This window comes from Salvelinus sp. IW2-2015, linkage group LG4q.1:29 (genome assembly GCF_002910315.2).
Source record: "Salvelinus sp. IW2-2015 linkage group LG4q.1:29, ASM291031v2, whole genome shotgun sequence".
Taxonomy (NCBI): Eukaryota; Metazoa; Chordata; class Actinopteri; order Salmoniformes; family Salmonidae; genus Salvelinus; species Salvelinus sp. IW2-2015.
The window spans coordinates 89,981,323-89,998,385 of record NC_036842.1 but is presented as its reverse complement, the minus strand read 5'-3'; the positions used below and the strand labels follow the sequence as shown (position 1 = coordinate 89,998,385).

Here is a 17,063-nt window from a genome sequence, read left to right as displayed (position 1 = left end):
GCAAATACACATATTTTCATTAAATGAAAGCCAAGAGTCACTTTTTTTTTTAACAGCCTTGGTGACAAAATTGAAAATTGAAAATGTGAAAACCCTAACAGAGCACTGGAGGGGCAATTCTGGTTGATAATCAGACTAGTTTTTTTAAGTGTTGCGAGTCGAGTGGTCTTAGGTTGGGGTCTAAACATGGTACCTATTCCCTACATAGTGCACTCTTTTGACTAGAGCCCAGGGCCTGGGTAAAAAGTAGTGAACTACATAGGAGACAGGGGTGCCATTTTGGACACAGCATTATTTTGTTGTTTCAGAAGCAGACATATTGCTAATGGCACAAAGTAGCACAGCGCTGTGCTAGTCCCTGTATTCAAACTTTCAAGTGAACTTTATACTGAGAGAGAGAAGAGGTAAAAAAGAAACAAGCAAAGAAACAAGCAAATTACAAACAAAAATAACAATCCCACAGGCTTTTAAAACAAGTTTTTTTTTTTTTTTTTTTTTTTTTTTGCATTTGCAGAAAATGTACAAAACAAAGTATTTTAAATGAAATGAGCTCAGGTAGGATTTCACATTGATTTTGCTTGACGCGACCTCCCTCACATTTTATACAGGAACAAAGAAAAACGAAGTTGCATGCAAAAAAAATAAAATCATCTCTCTATCCAAAATGGCAGCCTCTTCCTTATAGTAGTGGAGTACTTGCCCGCGTCAAAAAAGGCTCTGGGCAGAAGCGTCGGGCACATATAGGGAACAGGGGGGCCATTTTGGACCAAGCACCAATGCATGTTGGAGGCTAAGGTCCAATGTCATTAGTGTTAAAGGTCAGCGCGGCGTTGTGTGCCCAGGTGTAAGCCTAAATTGCGTCAGGGCAGAGCTTTTTCGAGACAATGCCGGTGGGAGGATTGAGGAGGAGTAGCCGGGAGGAAGAGGAGTTTGGAGTCGGTTTTCAACACCATGAGGACATGCTAGGCTAACGATGAGCAAACAGGCATGAAGATTTGTTCTAAAAAAAAGGGAAGAAAAAACACGGAGAGATGTAGAGAGGAGAGGAGAGAAAGAGAGGAGAGGAGAGGAGAGAAAAAGAGAGAGAGAGAAGTTAGACAGAGCCACAGCACAATAACCTTTCAACCATGAGGCACAATCAACAAACAACTGCCAGTCACCACACATAACATAACTGCAAATCAGGGACAAGCTTTCCCTACACGCAGAACAATACACAGGTTTGACACAGGAAATGACATCACTAGATGTATGGTAGACTAAGACAAACTGATCCATCTCCAACCAGTCAGTCCCTTTAGGGAAGACTTGGATAGATGGATGGAATGATTGGAAGAAGTTGAGAGAGGAGAGCAGAGGTAGCCCCAGCAGCTTGACATGGATTAGATTGAGAAAGAGAGAGAGAGAGAGAAAAAGATGGAAGCAGAGAGAGAACATAAAAGCGAGCTTCACATAGAGATCAATGCGACAGAATGAAGACCAAGAGCTTTGACAGTATCAAGCGTGTCTGATCCTTAGTCAACCTGTATTTAAAAAAAAAAAAACTTTGTAGAGGTAATGAAATGGTATGGAAATAATCAAATCTGATGCTCCCTCTTATAGCAGTCGACACAGAGGACCCCCTTGAACATTGGCTCCATTGATAGCTATAAATAAATCATAAATTAAAACACTTTATACGACTCTTAAAAAATGACATGAAACTGTAAAAGGAATGGATGGTGTACTAAACGTGTAGAGAGATAAGATCGTAACTGTTAAGAGAATAATAAATCGACGACGCAAGTGGTGAGAGTTGGTATGACACCAACAGCACCTTTCAGCCACACCCCAGTGAAATAAGTCTCTGCTGTGTTGATCGGATGGCCTCGGCTCAAGTCGTGGGTTGGCTAGCTGGTTGGGCAGACTTAGACTTACCCTAGCAGTGCTAACACAGAGCCAGGGGGAAGGCCCCTGCCCTGGGTACGGATCAGTAGGGTTTGCTGTCATTCTTGGAGCGCTTCAGCTGCACCTTGAGCCTCTTCATGCCGATCTGGAAGCCGTTCATGGCCTGGATGGCGGCCTGCGCCGACACTGGATTGTCGTAGCTGACGAACCCTGAGGAATGGACAAGGGAAAGATAAATACTAGATTGACGTAGCTGACGAACCCTGAGGAATGGACAAGGGAAAGATTAAATACTAGATTGACGTAGCTGACGAACCTGAGGAATGACAAGGGAAAGAATAAATACTAGATTGACGTAGCTACGAACCCTGAGGAATGGACAAGGGAAAGAATAAATTACTGATTGACGTAGCTGACGGACACCCTGAGGAATGGACAGGGAAAGATAATACTAGATTGACGTAGCTGAACGAACCCTGAGGAATGGACAAGGGAAAGATAAATATCTTATATGACGTAGCTGACGAACCCTGAGGAATGGACAAGGGAAAGATAATACTAGATTGACGTAGCTGACGAACCCTGAGGAATGGACAAGGAAGAGATAAATACTAGATTGACGTAGCTGACGAACCCTGAGGAATGGACAAGGGAAAGATAATACTAGATTGACGTAGCTGACGAACCCTGAGGAATGGACAAGGAAAGATAAATACTAGATTGGCGTAGCTGACGAACCCTGAGGAATGGACAAGGGAAAGATAAATACTAGATGTGACGTAGCTGACGAACCCTGAGGAATGGACAAGGGAAGATAAACTACTAGATTGACGTAGCTGACGAACACCTGAGGGACATGGACAATGGGAAAGATAAATACTAGATTGACGTAGCTGACGAACCCTGAGGAATGGACAAGGGAAAGATAAATACTAGATTGACGTAGCTGACGAACCCTGAGGAATGGAGAATACTAGTAAAAAGCCATTAAAAGTTATATTTCGTATAACCAACAGTGCAAAAAGCAAGTTGGCGAGAGACGTTTGTGGGAAACTCAACTCTTAGGTAAGCAATAAAACATTGATCTATGCATTTTAGAATTGGAGCAACACAAATGATTTTACCATGGCCATCTCCATGCTCATGTTTAAGGGGTAGAAGACGACCGTACGTACCGAAGCACTTGCTCAGATTGGTCTGTTTGTCAATGAAGACTTTGGCAGAGACAACGTTTCCGAAAGGCATGAACATCTGAAGGACATCCTGGTCTCCAAACTCCTGGGGCAGGTGATAGATGAACAGGTTAGCCCCCTCAGGACCTGTGGGAAGAGATGGATAGAGAGATGTGAGAAAGGTAGACTAAGGTCAACGGAAAAAACATTTTGACAGATCCAACAAACACCGACCTGGGTTCAAAACAGTATTTAAAATCTTTCCAATACTCAATCGTGCTTGATTGAGCTCGCCTGGCACAATGGAATAGTCCCAAAAGTGCAAAGCCTGCCCATCTGCCACTCAAGGGCTCCCTGGTAAAATCTCCCCTAGGTACAGATCTAGGATCAGTTTCCCATCCCCCAATCCTAACCGTAACCATTATTGGGGGAAAAAGCAAAACTGACCCAAGATTAAAGTTTAGGGGTTAACTTACAATACTTGTGGCAGTCTCAAGCAACTACTCAAAGTATTTGAAAGAAAGACAATACTACCTGAACTCAGGTGTGCTTAGTGTGACTGGACTGACTCACCCTCCCTCTGGCTCCTGGCTAAAGGATCAAGGAAGTAGAGGATGCACTTTTTATTTTAGAAAGAGGCAGATAATGTTGTGGTACTCAGTAAACATGTGACACTGTGCCCTATGGCTAATCAATTATTTTCTTTAAAACGTCAAACACCTTTTAGGTGGGTGCCCAGCGCATATGGACTTACATGACCCTCGGACACACACACACACACACACACACGTGTGATCAAAACGGGTAACTGGTGTGTACATTTAAAGGGATCCCAATGGAAATAAGTAATTGACTGTTATGGTAGTACATACAATCTCAAACGTGTCTGTCTGCTAATGTTGACTCCCACGGGGGGGAGGGGGGCAGTACAAAAGACAAAAAAAGTATGAAAATGTACGTACTCACTACTATAAGTCGCTCTGGATAAGAGCGTCTGCTAAATGACCACAATGTACATTTATTTTTTTAATCATATCCAATAACCTCAATCAACCACATGGGCTGACAAGAGACTAGTTGACACACAGGATCAAAACAAAGCAATATTGGTAATTGGTGTGTGGCCTGAGACCCACCCTCCTTCTGGCTCCCCCCGGCTGCACCCTGCAGTAGGGACTGGCTGTAGAGGGAAGGCAGGGCGGAAGCAGTGTACTGCTGCATCCCTGAGTAAGCCTGGGTCAGGGCATCCATGGAGCTCGCTCCAGAGCCATTAGCCATCGAGGCCCCCAGGCCCCCGTTCATAGCAGCCATACCTAACACAGTAGACGGAAACATAGAATTTATTTGACAATTCAAAAATATAGATTACATGAATACAACAGCCAGAGAGGCTTCGACACCTACAGTCCTCTCTACCGTACAGTAGGGCCGGAACGATACCAGTATCGTGATAATCGTTACTATCGTGGCAAGGAAACAAAACAAGAAGCAGATTTCACTTCTTTAGATAAAAAGCCCTAATGTTGGAAACAAACATTATGTTGTCATCCAGTCACAAGTATTGATTTTCCAAGTTACAGAACACTATTTTACATACAGTAAGTTTTTAAAAAAGACCAAAGAGTGGTCTGCTTCGTGTTTTCATTTTTTCCATGGGGGGAAAATAATAATAATTTTGCAATACCGGTATGGTCCGGGCCCTACCATACATGTAGTCATACATTTGAGATTCAATGAGGACTATAGTGGCTAGGTTCCCAGACACTAGCCTAGTCCTGGACAATTTATGGAGATTCTCCAAAGCCAGGACCAGGCAATCTGTGTCCATGAAACCAACCAGATACCTGAAGAACAGCAACAGAATGAAATGTATGATTTGAAAGACAGAAACAAAAGGGTTGAAGAAAAGGTAGTAAAGTCATTTTTTTTTTTTGTGCGGTACTCACTGAGGGCATACTCACCGCTGACCCCCCCAGTGAGGGCGTTGAGGTTGTTGAGGCCCATGGAGGCCCCCGTCAGACCCCCGCCAAGGCCCTGGGTCAGGCCCAGAGAGGCCAGGGTGTTCATGGCTGCACCCGCGCTGGAACCTGCCGTCTGGCCTGCTGCCGGGGAGAGATCACCAGTAGGTAAACCGAGACTCACTCGCTACACAAACTAATCTATCAACTCAACTGATTAACTCACATAGTCGTAAAATAAATTAAAAAGATAAAAGGCAAATAAACTACGCCGTATAGCAGGGCTCCTCAATAGGCAGCCTGGTGATTTTAATTTGGGTGGCCAATTTTTTTATTTATTATAATTTTCGTTGTTGGACATGAGACTAAAAATCACCAGGAAATCAGCTCAAAGTGATTTTAATTGAGGAAATCAGTTGAAGTACTCCCGCATAACTAGAGAGGCATATCTGACCGTATCCCAATGTAATGAAGGTCGGAAATGATTCTGTTTTTTTGTCAAATACTATTATCTGTTTGGGATAATCTGTTTGTGTACAAATTATTTATAACTATGTTACGCCCCCCCCGACCATCCTCTGGAGGATAGAACCCAGGCAAGACGAAGAGGTAATATTTTGTTGTCTGGCGACTTTTTAGAAATGACACAAAAGTAATAATGAGAGAAAGGGTTTGAACAGCCTACTCTATATTACCTGGACGTAAAAGAAAAGTGGTGTACCATATTTACCTGAGTTATAGAGATTACCTAAAGCGCCGTTGGCTGACATGGCGTTGGTGGAGCCGCCTGAGTTTTGGGCTGCAGAGGCGGCAGCTGCTAATGTGGCCAGGTTCTGCAGCTGCAGCTGGTTCACACCTGGAAGAGGAGACAGAGGAAGGATAATGATCGTAATCATTATAAGAAGTAATATTGTCATGATCAGCTGACGTGGCTGGAACCATGGGGAGGAGAGATAACGGCTATACCTCGATAAATATAACTAAGAACAGATTCCTATTCGCAATGACAACCCGAGAGTGGGAAATGGAGCTGCATCAGCTGTCCTTATGGGAGACCAGAAGAGCGGAATCATCGGCTTACAGAAGGAGATGGCAACAACAAGCACACTTCATATTATTGACATACAACAGGAAAACAAGTGACCCTAGCACACTACCTTGAGGCACTCCAAAGGTTTTTGATATTCAATCCTTTAAGTTTGTCCCCAGCAGACTTATGGTCTCCTACAATAGCTACTCTGATTAATCTTCCCAACGGTGATCTCATTCAAGGGTAATGTGATGTCAGTGGTTGTGAAACTATGTGGGAGTGAAGCGCTGAGTCAGAAGGTTGTTTACATAAACAGTTGTCTTTTTCTTCAAGTGGGTTGGAGTTATGGGGGGACATGAACAGGGACAGTGAGTGACTTACCTCCTAGTCTCTGCATGCCACCAAAAGTACTCTGGTTACCAAAAGCACTCTGGTTACCAAAAGCACTCTGGTTACCAAAAGTACTCTGGTTACTGGTAGCCGTCGCCTGTTGGAGCAACTGTAAAACAAAGCGAAAGAGAGTTCTAGAACAATAGAGCAAAGGAGAGACTTGTGCACTTTCTCAATTAGTTCAGGCTTTGTGATTCCTCGCATCCTCTCTCCTCAAAACTCACTGCAGGAGAAGGTCCGAGAGGGCCCTCGGATCTTCTCCTCAAATACGGTTTAAGAAAAAAGGCTAGGAGAGATGACAAGAACCCGAGGAAAAACAAAACGAGAAGGAGTCCATTACTTCAATGCCATGCTTTCCAACAATGATAAAATGTGTGTATATTTATGAAAAAGTATGTTGATGGTTTACAGTTACTGCCAGGTATTGTGGTGTGAGGCCTCCCAGGTTAATATAGTGTACTATGGAGTATTAAGCAGGGTCGGGATCGGAATCAATTCCATTTCAATTCAGGGAGTACACTGAAATTCCAATTCTCCTCAATGGAAGAGGAAAATGTGGAATTGGGTTTACTTTCTGAATTGACCCCAAACCTGGTATTAAGGTGTACTTACGGCTAAGTACTGTGGCGTGAGGCCTCCCAACCCTGCCAGATTTCCCCAGGTGGAGGCACTGTTAAGCTGCTGCATCTGTTGGGCCATCTGCTGCTGCAAGCGCCGCTGCTCCTTATCCCTCTGAGTGTCCGCAAACTTACACACCATGGGAGAAGTGCAGCCCTGTAGGGGGGGGGGGGGGGGGGTTAGATATCACATCCAGTGAAATTCACATCCAGAAACACCATCGCTATAACAGAGGAAAATCTGCAAGGCCATTTGTCAGGAATCCATTGTAGGAGATGGACTAACGTCCTGTGGAATCTGAAATATATTATTTAAATAAGTTGCCAAAGTGTTGCATTCAAATATAAACAGAGATGGAACACACTCCATGCATGACAAAGACAGGCAACATTCCACAGACAGACCCAGGAAGGATAATGTTCACAGACAGACAGACAGACCCAGGAAAGGATCATGTTCAACAGACAGACAGACCCAGGAAGGGAGTCATGTTCACAGACAGACAGACCAGAAGGGACATTTCACAGACAGACAGACCCAGGAAGGGATCATGTCACAGACAGACAGACCCAGGAAGGATCATGTTCACAGACAGACAGACCCAGGAAGGGTCATGTACAGACAGACAGACCCAGAAGGGATCATGTCACAGACAGACAGACCCAGGAAGGGATCATGTTCACAGCAGACAGACCCAGGAAGGGATCATGTTCACAGACAGACAGACCCAGGAAGGGATCATGTTCAGACAGACAGACCCAGGAAGGGATCATGTTCAGACAGACAGACCCAGGAAGGGATCATGTTCACAGACAGACAGACCCAGGAGGGATCAGTTCACAGACAGACAGACCAGGAAGGATCATGTTCACAGACAGACAGACCCAGGAAGGGATCATGTTCACAGACAGACAGACCCAGGAAGGATCATGGTTCACAGAACAGACAGACCCAGGAAGGGATCATGTTCACAGACAGACAGACCCAGGAAGGGATCATGTTCACAGACAGACAGCACCCAGGAAGGGATCATGTTCAGACAGACAGACCCAGGAGATCATGTACGACAGACAGACCCAGGAAGGGATCATGTTCACAGACAGACAGACCCAGGAAGGGATCATGTTCACAGACAGACAGACCCAGGAAGGATCATGTTCACAGACAGACAGACCCAGAAGGGATCATGTTCACAGACAGACAGACCCAGGAAGGGATCATGTTCACAGACAGACAGACCCAGGAAAGGATCATGTTCACAGACAGACAGACCCAGGAAGGGATCATGTTCAGACAGACCCAGGAAGGGATCATGTTCAGACAGAACCCAGGAAGGGATATGTTCACAGACAGACAGACCCAGGAAGGGATTCATGTTCACAGACAGACCCAGGAAGGGATAATGTTCACAGACAGACAGACCCAGGAAGGATAATGTTCACAGACAGACAATACCCAGGAAAGGGATAATGTTCACAGACAGACATACCCAGGAAGGGATAATGGTCACAGACAAGACAGACCCAGGAAGAAGGGATAATGTTCACAGCAACAGACCCAGGAAGGGATCATGTTCACAGACAGACAGACCCAGGAAGGGATCATGTTCACAGACAGACAGACCCAGGAAGGGATCATGTTCACAGACAGACATACCCAGGAAGGGATAATGTTCAGACAGACAGACCCAGGAAGGGATAATGTTCACAGACAGACCCAGGAAGGGATAATGTTCACAGACAGACCCAGGAAGGGATAATGTTCACAGACAGACAATTACACTTTGTAACACTGAAGGATAAGGCTCAAAACGACGATTGGGCTAAACGAGAGGGACTGAGGCTGAGGAGAGTCAACTTCTCACACACACACACACACACACGTGTACTTCCAAGTCAAGACATCACTAGTTAAAACATTTTGTCACAACAAAAGGCATACATAGGATAGCACTGCGTTCCTCTGTAACAGACAGACATTACAAGCCAGATATTGACGTATCACTGGAGAGACCAGACGTAGACATGCGGAAGGTATCTGTGTTAGAGTGCCAGATGAGGGGACCAGGCTTGATCGGGAAAATGACTTTCTACACTAGTAGCAGCTCCCATAGCACCAGGGGGTAACAGACAGTAAAGGGACTACTAGGGTTGTAAAATTCCTGGAAATGTTCCCAAAGTCCCCAAAAATCCCAGTCAGAGGATATGCAGAATCAAAAGGGAACCCTTGAACCGTGATTTCTAGAAAACATGGGAATTTTAAAACGGGTTCCAGAATTTCACAGCAACCCTAAGGGTGCCACCATTAGCAGGGCCTAGTTCTAATCTCTGAGGCCCAGAGATGAGCTAGATTTAATGAGTTGTTCCTAATTAGGGATCGGTTGGACGCTTCACTAGGGAGCCGCTGACATGTTGACCGTCACAATACTTCTGCTCCAGTTCCTAAGCACTGAACTGACTCAACACGAATACCGACCCCTGTTTTGAACAGATTTAGTGGGACAAATACTCTAATAAGGTAGCCTATATTTCAGTTAAACACCCTATTCAATAGAGGGGAGGCTAATGTTCTACCATGTAAAACCTTGGTAAATACTTATCTAAGAGATTGAATGGTGCTTTGCAACTTGACAAGTCACATTATCAATAATATTTTAAATGGGACATTATGGATTCATTAGGCTTCCTCTAAAACAGATTTTTAAAAGGTAAATATGTGCTGAGGGGTACAGTACCTCCATTGTCTGAGAATGATGCAGGGATTTGATTGCATTCGCAGCCTGAGCCCTGGTAGAAAATGTGATAAACGCACAGCCTGTAAGGGGGAAGGGAGAGGGAACAAGAGGGGGAGGGAGGGACAAAGAAGAAACAAAACCAGACACACACACACAAAAAAAAAGGTATTTGGACACGTCGTTATGAAACATTACATATTACAGTAACACCATATTAGAGTGAACAGCACTCCAAGCACACCGACAGAAGGGACCGCTCTCACTGGTTAGTACATGGAAGAAACAACAACGACGACGATAACAGTCACAACAACAATCACATGAGCACAGTAACGTAACAGTAACAGACGTATTATATCACAATTAAGAGAAGCTGAGGATGGGGCGACGTGGATGTGGTGAGAGGGTGGATGTGATAATGGATAGGGATGACGTAAATTAATAGATCTGTGTATAAAAAAAATATATATATATGGCATGGCAACGTCACATGCTACAATGACAGACACTCAATATGGCTACCAGCTAGCCACAGGGTGCAGTGACAGTTTGAGCTCTGCATGTTCTGCTCTGCTTTCAGCTCATTGGCTTTTATGGCGTCTTCTGCGGCACAGACAGACAGGAGTAATCCCATCCTTTGTGGAGCATAGTGGGGGCGGTGCAGTACTGTGTGTGTGTGTGTGTGTCCTGCCTGCCAGCTGAGCCCGGCCCAGAACACCAGCAGCTAGGGGTTGCCATGGCGACGGCCGGGACCATTGTTACAGGCAGTGGTGAGAGCGGTGGTGCGGCCCCCTCACTCTGCTCTGCGGGGGGGGTGGGGGGGGGTACTTAAAGAGGAAGCCACTACCATTATACCTACCCAATCAGATTTGTATCCAAAGCGACTTGCAGTACATTTGACATGCATATATTTTGACTACGTGCATTATGATTTCTTTGCGGGAATTGAACCCAAGACCTCTGGTGTTAATATCCCCACACTCTTACCAACTCATTCACTGAACCCAGGACCACTTGGTATAAAAGGAAGCGTGGAGTGTGACACTGCGTTACCCACAACCCACCTCTGCTCAGACCGTCGGGTCCACGGAGAATTCGGCATTCCTCTATCTGGCCGAAAGCAGAGAACATCAGCCGAACCTCATTCTCGCCGTATTTCTTCGTCACCATTCCGATAAAGAGTTTTCTGTCTTCCACCGCTGAAATGAAGATATCAACGATTGTTTTATAATTGAACTATACTGAAAATGCACTCTGTTCATCTCTGCACAAACACTGAACATAGACACCGGTCATTGTACAACACATACTTAAAAAAAAAAATACAAATAAAAGATTTAAGTCAACCCCCCCTTTTTTCAGGTCACCCCCCCTATGTAATTTCCCCTCTGGGATTTCATGGTAGACATTAGCTGCGTTCTGTTCTCAGGTTGCCCCCCCAAATAGAAACCCATTACCTATTTATTCCCTATGGGCCATGGTCAAAAGTAGTGCAGTACATAAGGAATAGGGTTCTATTTGAGACACAGCCCCACACTCTATTTAACCGGTCAGAAGCCATGTTTTGCTTACAAACTTCCACCGGTGATGTCACTCACCGTTTGTTTTCTCGCTGTCGGCGGGTTTCATCTGGATGGGATGATGCATCTGGGAGGAGAACACGGAAGAAACATGTTTATCATGCCATCATCACACCTGTCACCACAATCACACGCGCCAACAACCGTTAGTTCCCACGACGAACAGACCAGGTGCTGCTTGGCTGATGATTTCTCCTTGGCTCTCAATTGTTTAAAAACCTGTCCTCTCCCCGCCTCCCTCCTCCCAGCCTCCCTCCCAGCCTCCCTCTCCACCGGAACTGATCTGGTTAGGTGAAAGCCAGCCTAACGATGAGCTTGATTCCGTCATATTGTTTTCACAGGATTGTCAAGTCTTTCCCAAACAGTACAGATGAAGGGAAGGTGACAGACGGAGAATTTAGAAAAAGCCCATGTTGTCCTCTTGCCGGTATATTCCCCCTCATCCTTTTCTTCCACCATGTCTCCATTGTTCGCTCTCCTCTCAAACCCAATCATCTCCAACACTCCAGTCAGCTATGGAAGTGGATATGTCCACTGGCTAGAGGTGGGGCTCAAATCCTCAGATCCAATTTCTTTCATCTTTCTTCGGTTGGGTCAGAACGACACACTATTCCCTATAAAGTGCGCTACTTTTTGACCGGGGTTATCTAGGGAATATGGTTTAAATTTGGGATGCAGACCAAGTCAGGGGGATTTCAGTTATTGATTACTTCCTGTCAACATTCGTTCAGGATTCATTTCACAAGTGTTGGTCTCCTCTGGTCTGCTTCTAAAAATGTTTACTGGCATTTAAAGTGAATGGAATGCTAACTAAACACCATCCATTTCCACAAGCATTGCTAACACTCTCCAAAAAATGAGCACCATAGCTCAAGCTTCCAACAAGAAGCTGGCAGAAAATCCAATCAAGTCTCCAAATTACATATTTCCACCTGCAACTTATTTCCCCTGGCAGTTCCATTAGATCCTCCAAATACACTGTGGGAGAAGTGGATCTGAAGAGTTAGCCTCTTGGATTAGCAATCTACACCTGCCATGTTGGCCCAGAGACAGCAGGAAAGGGAATTGAAGGAATATATAGCGTAGTGAGTACATTTTAACTAAGGGGAATAGAAATATGAGTGGGGTTGCAAGGTTTCAAGTTAAGTTTGTCATGGGAAATGGATTGGATATCTTACTCGAGCAAGCTTTCAATATCAAAGCAAAACACACAAGGGAGGCTAGGCTGGCTGTATGAAATGTGTTATTTTTCTAGAGAAGGGAACCATGATAAATATGTCTAGGCTTTAAGTTTAAAAATGTGTTTGCTGTGTATTTATGACAATTTTACTCCCTCGCTTGAGCACTCATGATAAAAACAAGAGGCAGTCATGCGGTTACGATTTTAAAAATGTTTTTAATTTACGAGAGGAAAGGGAACTAAGATAAATCGACAGATGGCCCCTCTCAGTATGAGGACCGGCGTCACTCACCAAGGAGAGGAAGGCACAGAGAGTCAGTGCGACAGGCAGGCCTACCTGCATTCAAATACTATTTGAAATCTTTCAAATAACTGAGCATTTCCATTAGCCTGCCTGGTGTGCCAAATTGGGTTGCCAGGACAGGTTTTGCAGGTTGGTTCCATTGCAACAAGCTCAAGAACAGCTCAACTATTTGAAATAGTTTTAAATAGTATTTGAACCCAGGTCTAGCGACCGACAGGGACGCAAGCTTTTCCACTGACGCGCCATGGGACTCCAGTCAATGCCAGGAGCAGCATGACTGGCTGAGGTAAGGAGCAGCTGTCCAAAATACACCATTTGAAAATGCTTTAACTGCCAGAGTAGAGCTGGGACGATAAACCAACAATTAAATAGACACCGACCAAACATTGTGGACATTTGGCTGATTTCGTTAATTACAATAAATAACCTATAGGTCTGTGTTATCACATCAGGGAGAGAGAGAGAGAGAGAGCTAGGTCAATCTGGACACGGCTGTGTGGTTATTTAGTGTTGTCACGATACCATTTCACAAATGATACGATACCAGGCCAAGTATCACCGATTAGTATTGCAATACCGAGGTGGAGGAAAAAAAGTGAGCTAGCATCATGTTGGTCCCGTCCCCAGGACGCATGTTCACGTTTTCTAAATGTCTCACCATCACTCACTCTCCCACAAACACACACTGCTCCAAACTCTTATAACATTAGGCACCAAACCGAATTCAAAATATTAGATAGTTCAGGCTTACATTAATTAAGCCTATATGAAACCTACCTATTTTCAAGAACATAATGATTAGCAGTCTTATCCTTTCTTCATGGGCCAATCAAATTTGCCTAAACCACCCTTCAAGTTAGCAGGTTGTTAGCTAGCTAGATAACATTAATGAACGTTGTTTGTTATCAAACCAATAATTAGCGACCCGGGATTAGTTTAAAAACAGCCCGTGTCATGGTTTGTAAAATTATAAGATGTGCGCGAAACCCACTAGAAAGAAAACAAGACCTCAATGTTTTATACCCGTTTAGGTTAGGACGGCAGGTTGCTAGATCGAATTCCCGAGCTGACAAGGTAAAAATCTGTTGTTCTGCCCCTGAACTAGGCAGTTAACCCACTGTTACTAGGCCGTCATTGAAAATAAAAATGTGTTCTTAACTGACTTGCCTTGTTAAATAAAGGTTAAATAAAAAAATACAGATTTCCGATTGTTATGAAAACTTGAAAATCGGCCCTAATTAAATCGGCCATTCCGATTAATCGGTCGACCTCTAGTTGATACAATGTTTCAAGTTCCTTGCAGGCAGTCCATGCGTAGCCAATGGGATTTACAGGATATTTTCCCTTTATGATATTGTCTGTCTGCAGTGTTTTTATTTGTTGGTTTATGTAGGCTATTGTTTTACATATTTGCAATAAGTTACTTTTAGATTTGTATAATTTTCATTTAGATAGTATTTTGATTAACCATGTGACATTGATTGAGACAACGACTATAAATGAATTTTAAACTGTTACACAAAAATGTGAATATTAAAAATCATAACTGGCATGCAGGTCAGTAGAAATGGTACGATTACTTGGCACTCGAAATGGAGGTGGTTGCGGACCGCTGCTGCATTCTATTACCGACAACTTTAGGAGCGTAATGGCACAATTTACGAAAACCAGTAGCAGCGGGAAGAAGGTTGGGAACAGGTTTCCCCCCCTGCTGGTTAGGCTATTTATCTCTGGAAAATGGAGCAGATTCTATGCATCGTTTGACATGTTTCTACGGACTGTAACGGAACTCTTTGACTTTGTCTGCTCCTAGAGATCACGCGTCATGAATTTGGATTTGTGAACTCAAGGCGCGAACAACAAGGAGGTATTTGGACATGAATGATGGACTTTATCGAACTAAAACAAACGTTTGTGTAACTGGGATTCCTGGGAGTGCATTCTGATGAAGATCATCAAAGGTAAGTGAATATTTATAATGCTATTTCTGAATTCTGTTGATTCCGCAACATGGCGGGTATATGTTTGGCTTGTTTTGGTCTCTGAGCACCGTACTCAGATTATTGCATGGTTTGCTTTTTCCGTAAAGCTTTTTTGAAATCTGACAAAGGGGTTGCATTAAGGAGAAGTATATCTATAATTCTGTGCATAATACTTGTATCTTTTATCAAATTTTATTATGTGTATTTCTGTAAATTGATGTGGATCTGTGCAAATTCACAGGATGTTTTGGAGGCAAAGCCAAATGTAAACTGAGGTTTTTAGATATAAATATGAACTTGATTTAACAAAACATACATGTATTGTGTAACATGTTGTCCCGGGAGTGTCATCTGATGAAGAATATCAAAGGTTGGTGATTAATTTTCTCTCTATTTCTGCTTTTTGTGACTTTGGTTGGAAAATGGCTGTATGCTTTCTGTGACTAGGTGCTGACCTAACATATTGATATGGTGTGCTTTCGCCGAAAAGCCTTTTTGAAATCGGACACTGTGGTTGGATTAACGAGAAGTTGATCTTTAAAATGGTGTCTAATACTTGTATGTTTGAGAAATTAGAATTTTGAGATTTGTTTGAATTTGGCGCCCTGCAATTTCATTGGCTGTTGGCGAGGGGTTCCGCTAGTTCCCAGACAGGTTAAGTTAAAATAAGCAGTCATTCAGTATTGTTGTAATTGTCATTATTACAAATAAAACATTTATTTATTATTTAAAAATAGGCCGATTAATCGGTTTCGGCTTTTTTTGGTCCTCCAATAATCGGTATCGGCGTTGAAAAATCATAATCGGTCGACCTCTAGTATCAACTATTAACTTGGTCCAGCTATCAAAATTGCAACATAGGCTATTTGCAGATGGGATAAGAAATAATCAGGTAGGCCTATATGACATTTCTACCGGATCAGAGCTGGAAAGATTTTTGCAATAGGCTACATTAAGGAACTATTATCATTCTCAATGGATGTGACAACAGACTTCGTTTACTTGATGTAGGAGGCGAAGAAAAAAAATACTTTGGAGAACCTGTACAGTGATGGTGAGTTAAGACAAATCAGAAAACGTATCATAAACCTGAATGGGCACATTTATAGGCCAACATTTGCGTGCAGGCCAGGTAGCCTATGCCTACGTCACTGTGTGATCAGGCGCGTGTCCTTACTCAAGATTGACACGAGTGCTCCAAACAAAAGACAATTAATAAATTGACAACTCTTAGAATGGAGATTTTTATTTATTTATTATTATTATTATTATTTATTTATATATATAAAAAATTGTGGAAACTAGTGGAATGGGGGGGGAATATATATATGGTCCACTCCTACAATGACAATGATAAAGACTGCAATAATATAATCGAATAAACAGTCAAATATACTACCGGTGAGCCATCCATGGCCTTCGCAATGGATTAGTTCACTGAGACAGGTCTGAATCAGACCGGTGTCTCATGTGGCATAATTCTTTTATTTTTGGCACTGCTCCAAAAAACAAAACAAAAAAACATATTGGTCGACTAAGAGCCTATCGACCAAACAGCCGACCAGTCGAGTAAATGTGGTTACCCCTAACACACACGCTTCCTGCTTACTCACCCCAGTTAAGGTCTTTATGTTGTGCAATGCATTCTGGGCCTCCAGGGCAGCTTTTCTGGTATAAAATGTTACAAAACAGCATCCTAGAAGGAGAGAAGGGGGGCGGGGAGGAGAGAAAAACAGAATTGAATGAGAGACCAGTAACGTAATTCGTACAGCAACGCTGTTCCAAGACAAGAAATGGAATGTAAATAGAACGCGGTGCGCACCATGTCACACGTTTAGAACGCGGTGCGTACCATGTCACACGTTTAGAACATGTGCCACGTTACTTTCACCACCACGGTTGAACATACAGTACATAACGCAGAGAGCATGCAAAGGACAGGCAGTGGCTCCTAGCTGGCTAGATAAAGAGACAGGGCTGAGGGTGAAGGCTATAGTTGACACACATGACTGTCCTGCCACAGAAAGGGCAGAGCGCAAGAGACCAAGGGGCTAGCCGTCAGTCAGGATCACTGATCAGTGGTAGAGTGCCACTGTACCGTCCACCCACACTTTAACAGAGAACGGCACTCCATTGCATCAGTGTGAAGTGTTGCGAATACACATTTAAAAGGCAATACAGTACACACAATGGTACAGAGAACGGACGAGAGAGAACGAGAGAGGGAA

General features: G+C 43.6%; 1 protein-coding gene across 10 annotated transcripts in view; it reads right to left on the bottom strand.

The window, feature by feature from the left end:
• Positions 1-1,917: 1,917 nt before the first annotated feature.
• The window catches only part of LOC111962788 (CUGBP Elav-like family member 2), a 58,298-nt gene continuing 43,152 nt past the window's right edge, over positions 1,918-17,063 (bottom strand). For 3 of the 10 annotated variants that reach the window (XM_023986106.2, XM_070443241.1, XM_070443242.1), the window contains exons 3-14: positions 16,449-16,531; positions 11,388-11,436; positions 10,854-10,988; positions 9,790-9,869; positions 7,050-7,211; positions 6,429-6,546; positions 5,748-5,873; positions 5,006-5,161; positions 4,196-4,372; positions 3,633-3,650; positions 3,063-3,206; positions 1,918-2,097 (exon numbers count right to left, since the gene is read on the bottom strand). In XM_023986106.2, coding sequence (XP_023841874.1) covers positions 1,970-2,097; positions 3,063-3,206; positions 3,633-3,650; positions 4,196-4,372; positions 5,006-5,161; positions 5,748-5,873; positions 6,429-6,546; positions 7,050-7,211; positions 9,790-9,869; positions 10,854-10,988; positions 11,388-11,436; positions 16,449-16,531 — 1,376 coding nt within the window. In that variant the 3' untranslated portion in view covers positions 1,918-1,969. The remainder of the gene's footprint in view (positions 2,098-3,062; positions 3,207-3,632; positions 3,651-4,195; positions 4,373-5,005; positions 5,162-5,747; positions 5,874-6,428; positions 6,547-7,049; positions 7,212-9,789; positions 9,870-10,853; positions 10,989-11,387; positions 11,437-16,448; positions 16,532-17,063) is intronic. The other 7 variants (XM_070443236.1, XM_070443238.1, XM_070443239.1 and 4 more) reach the window with 7 other exon arrangements.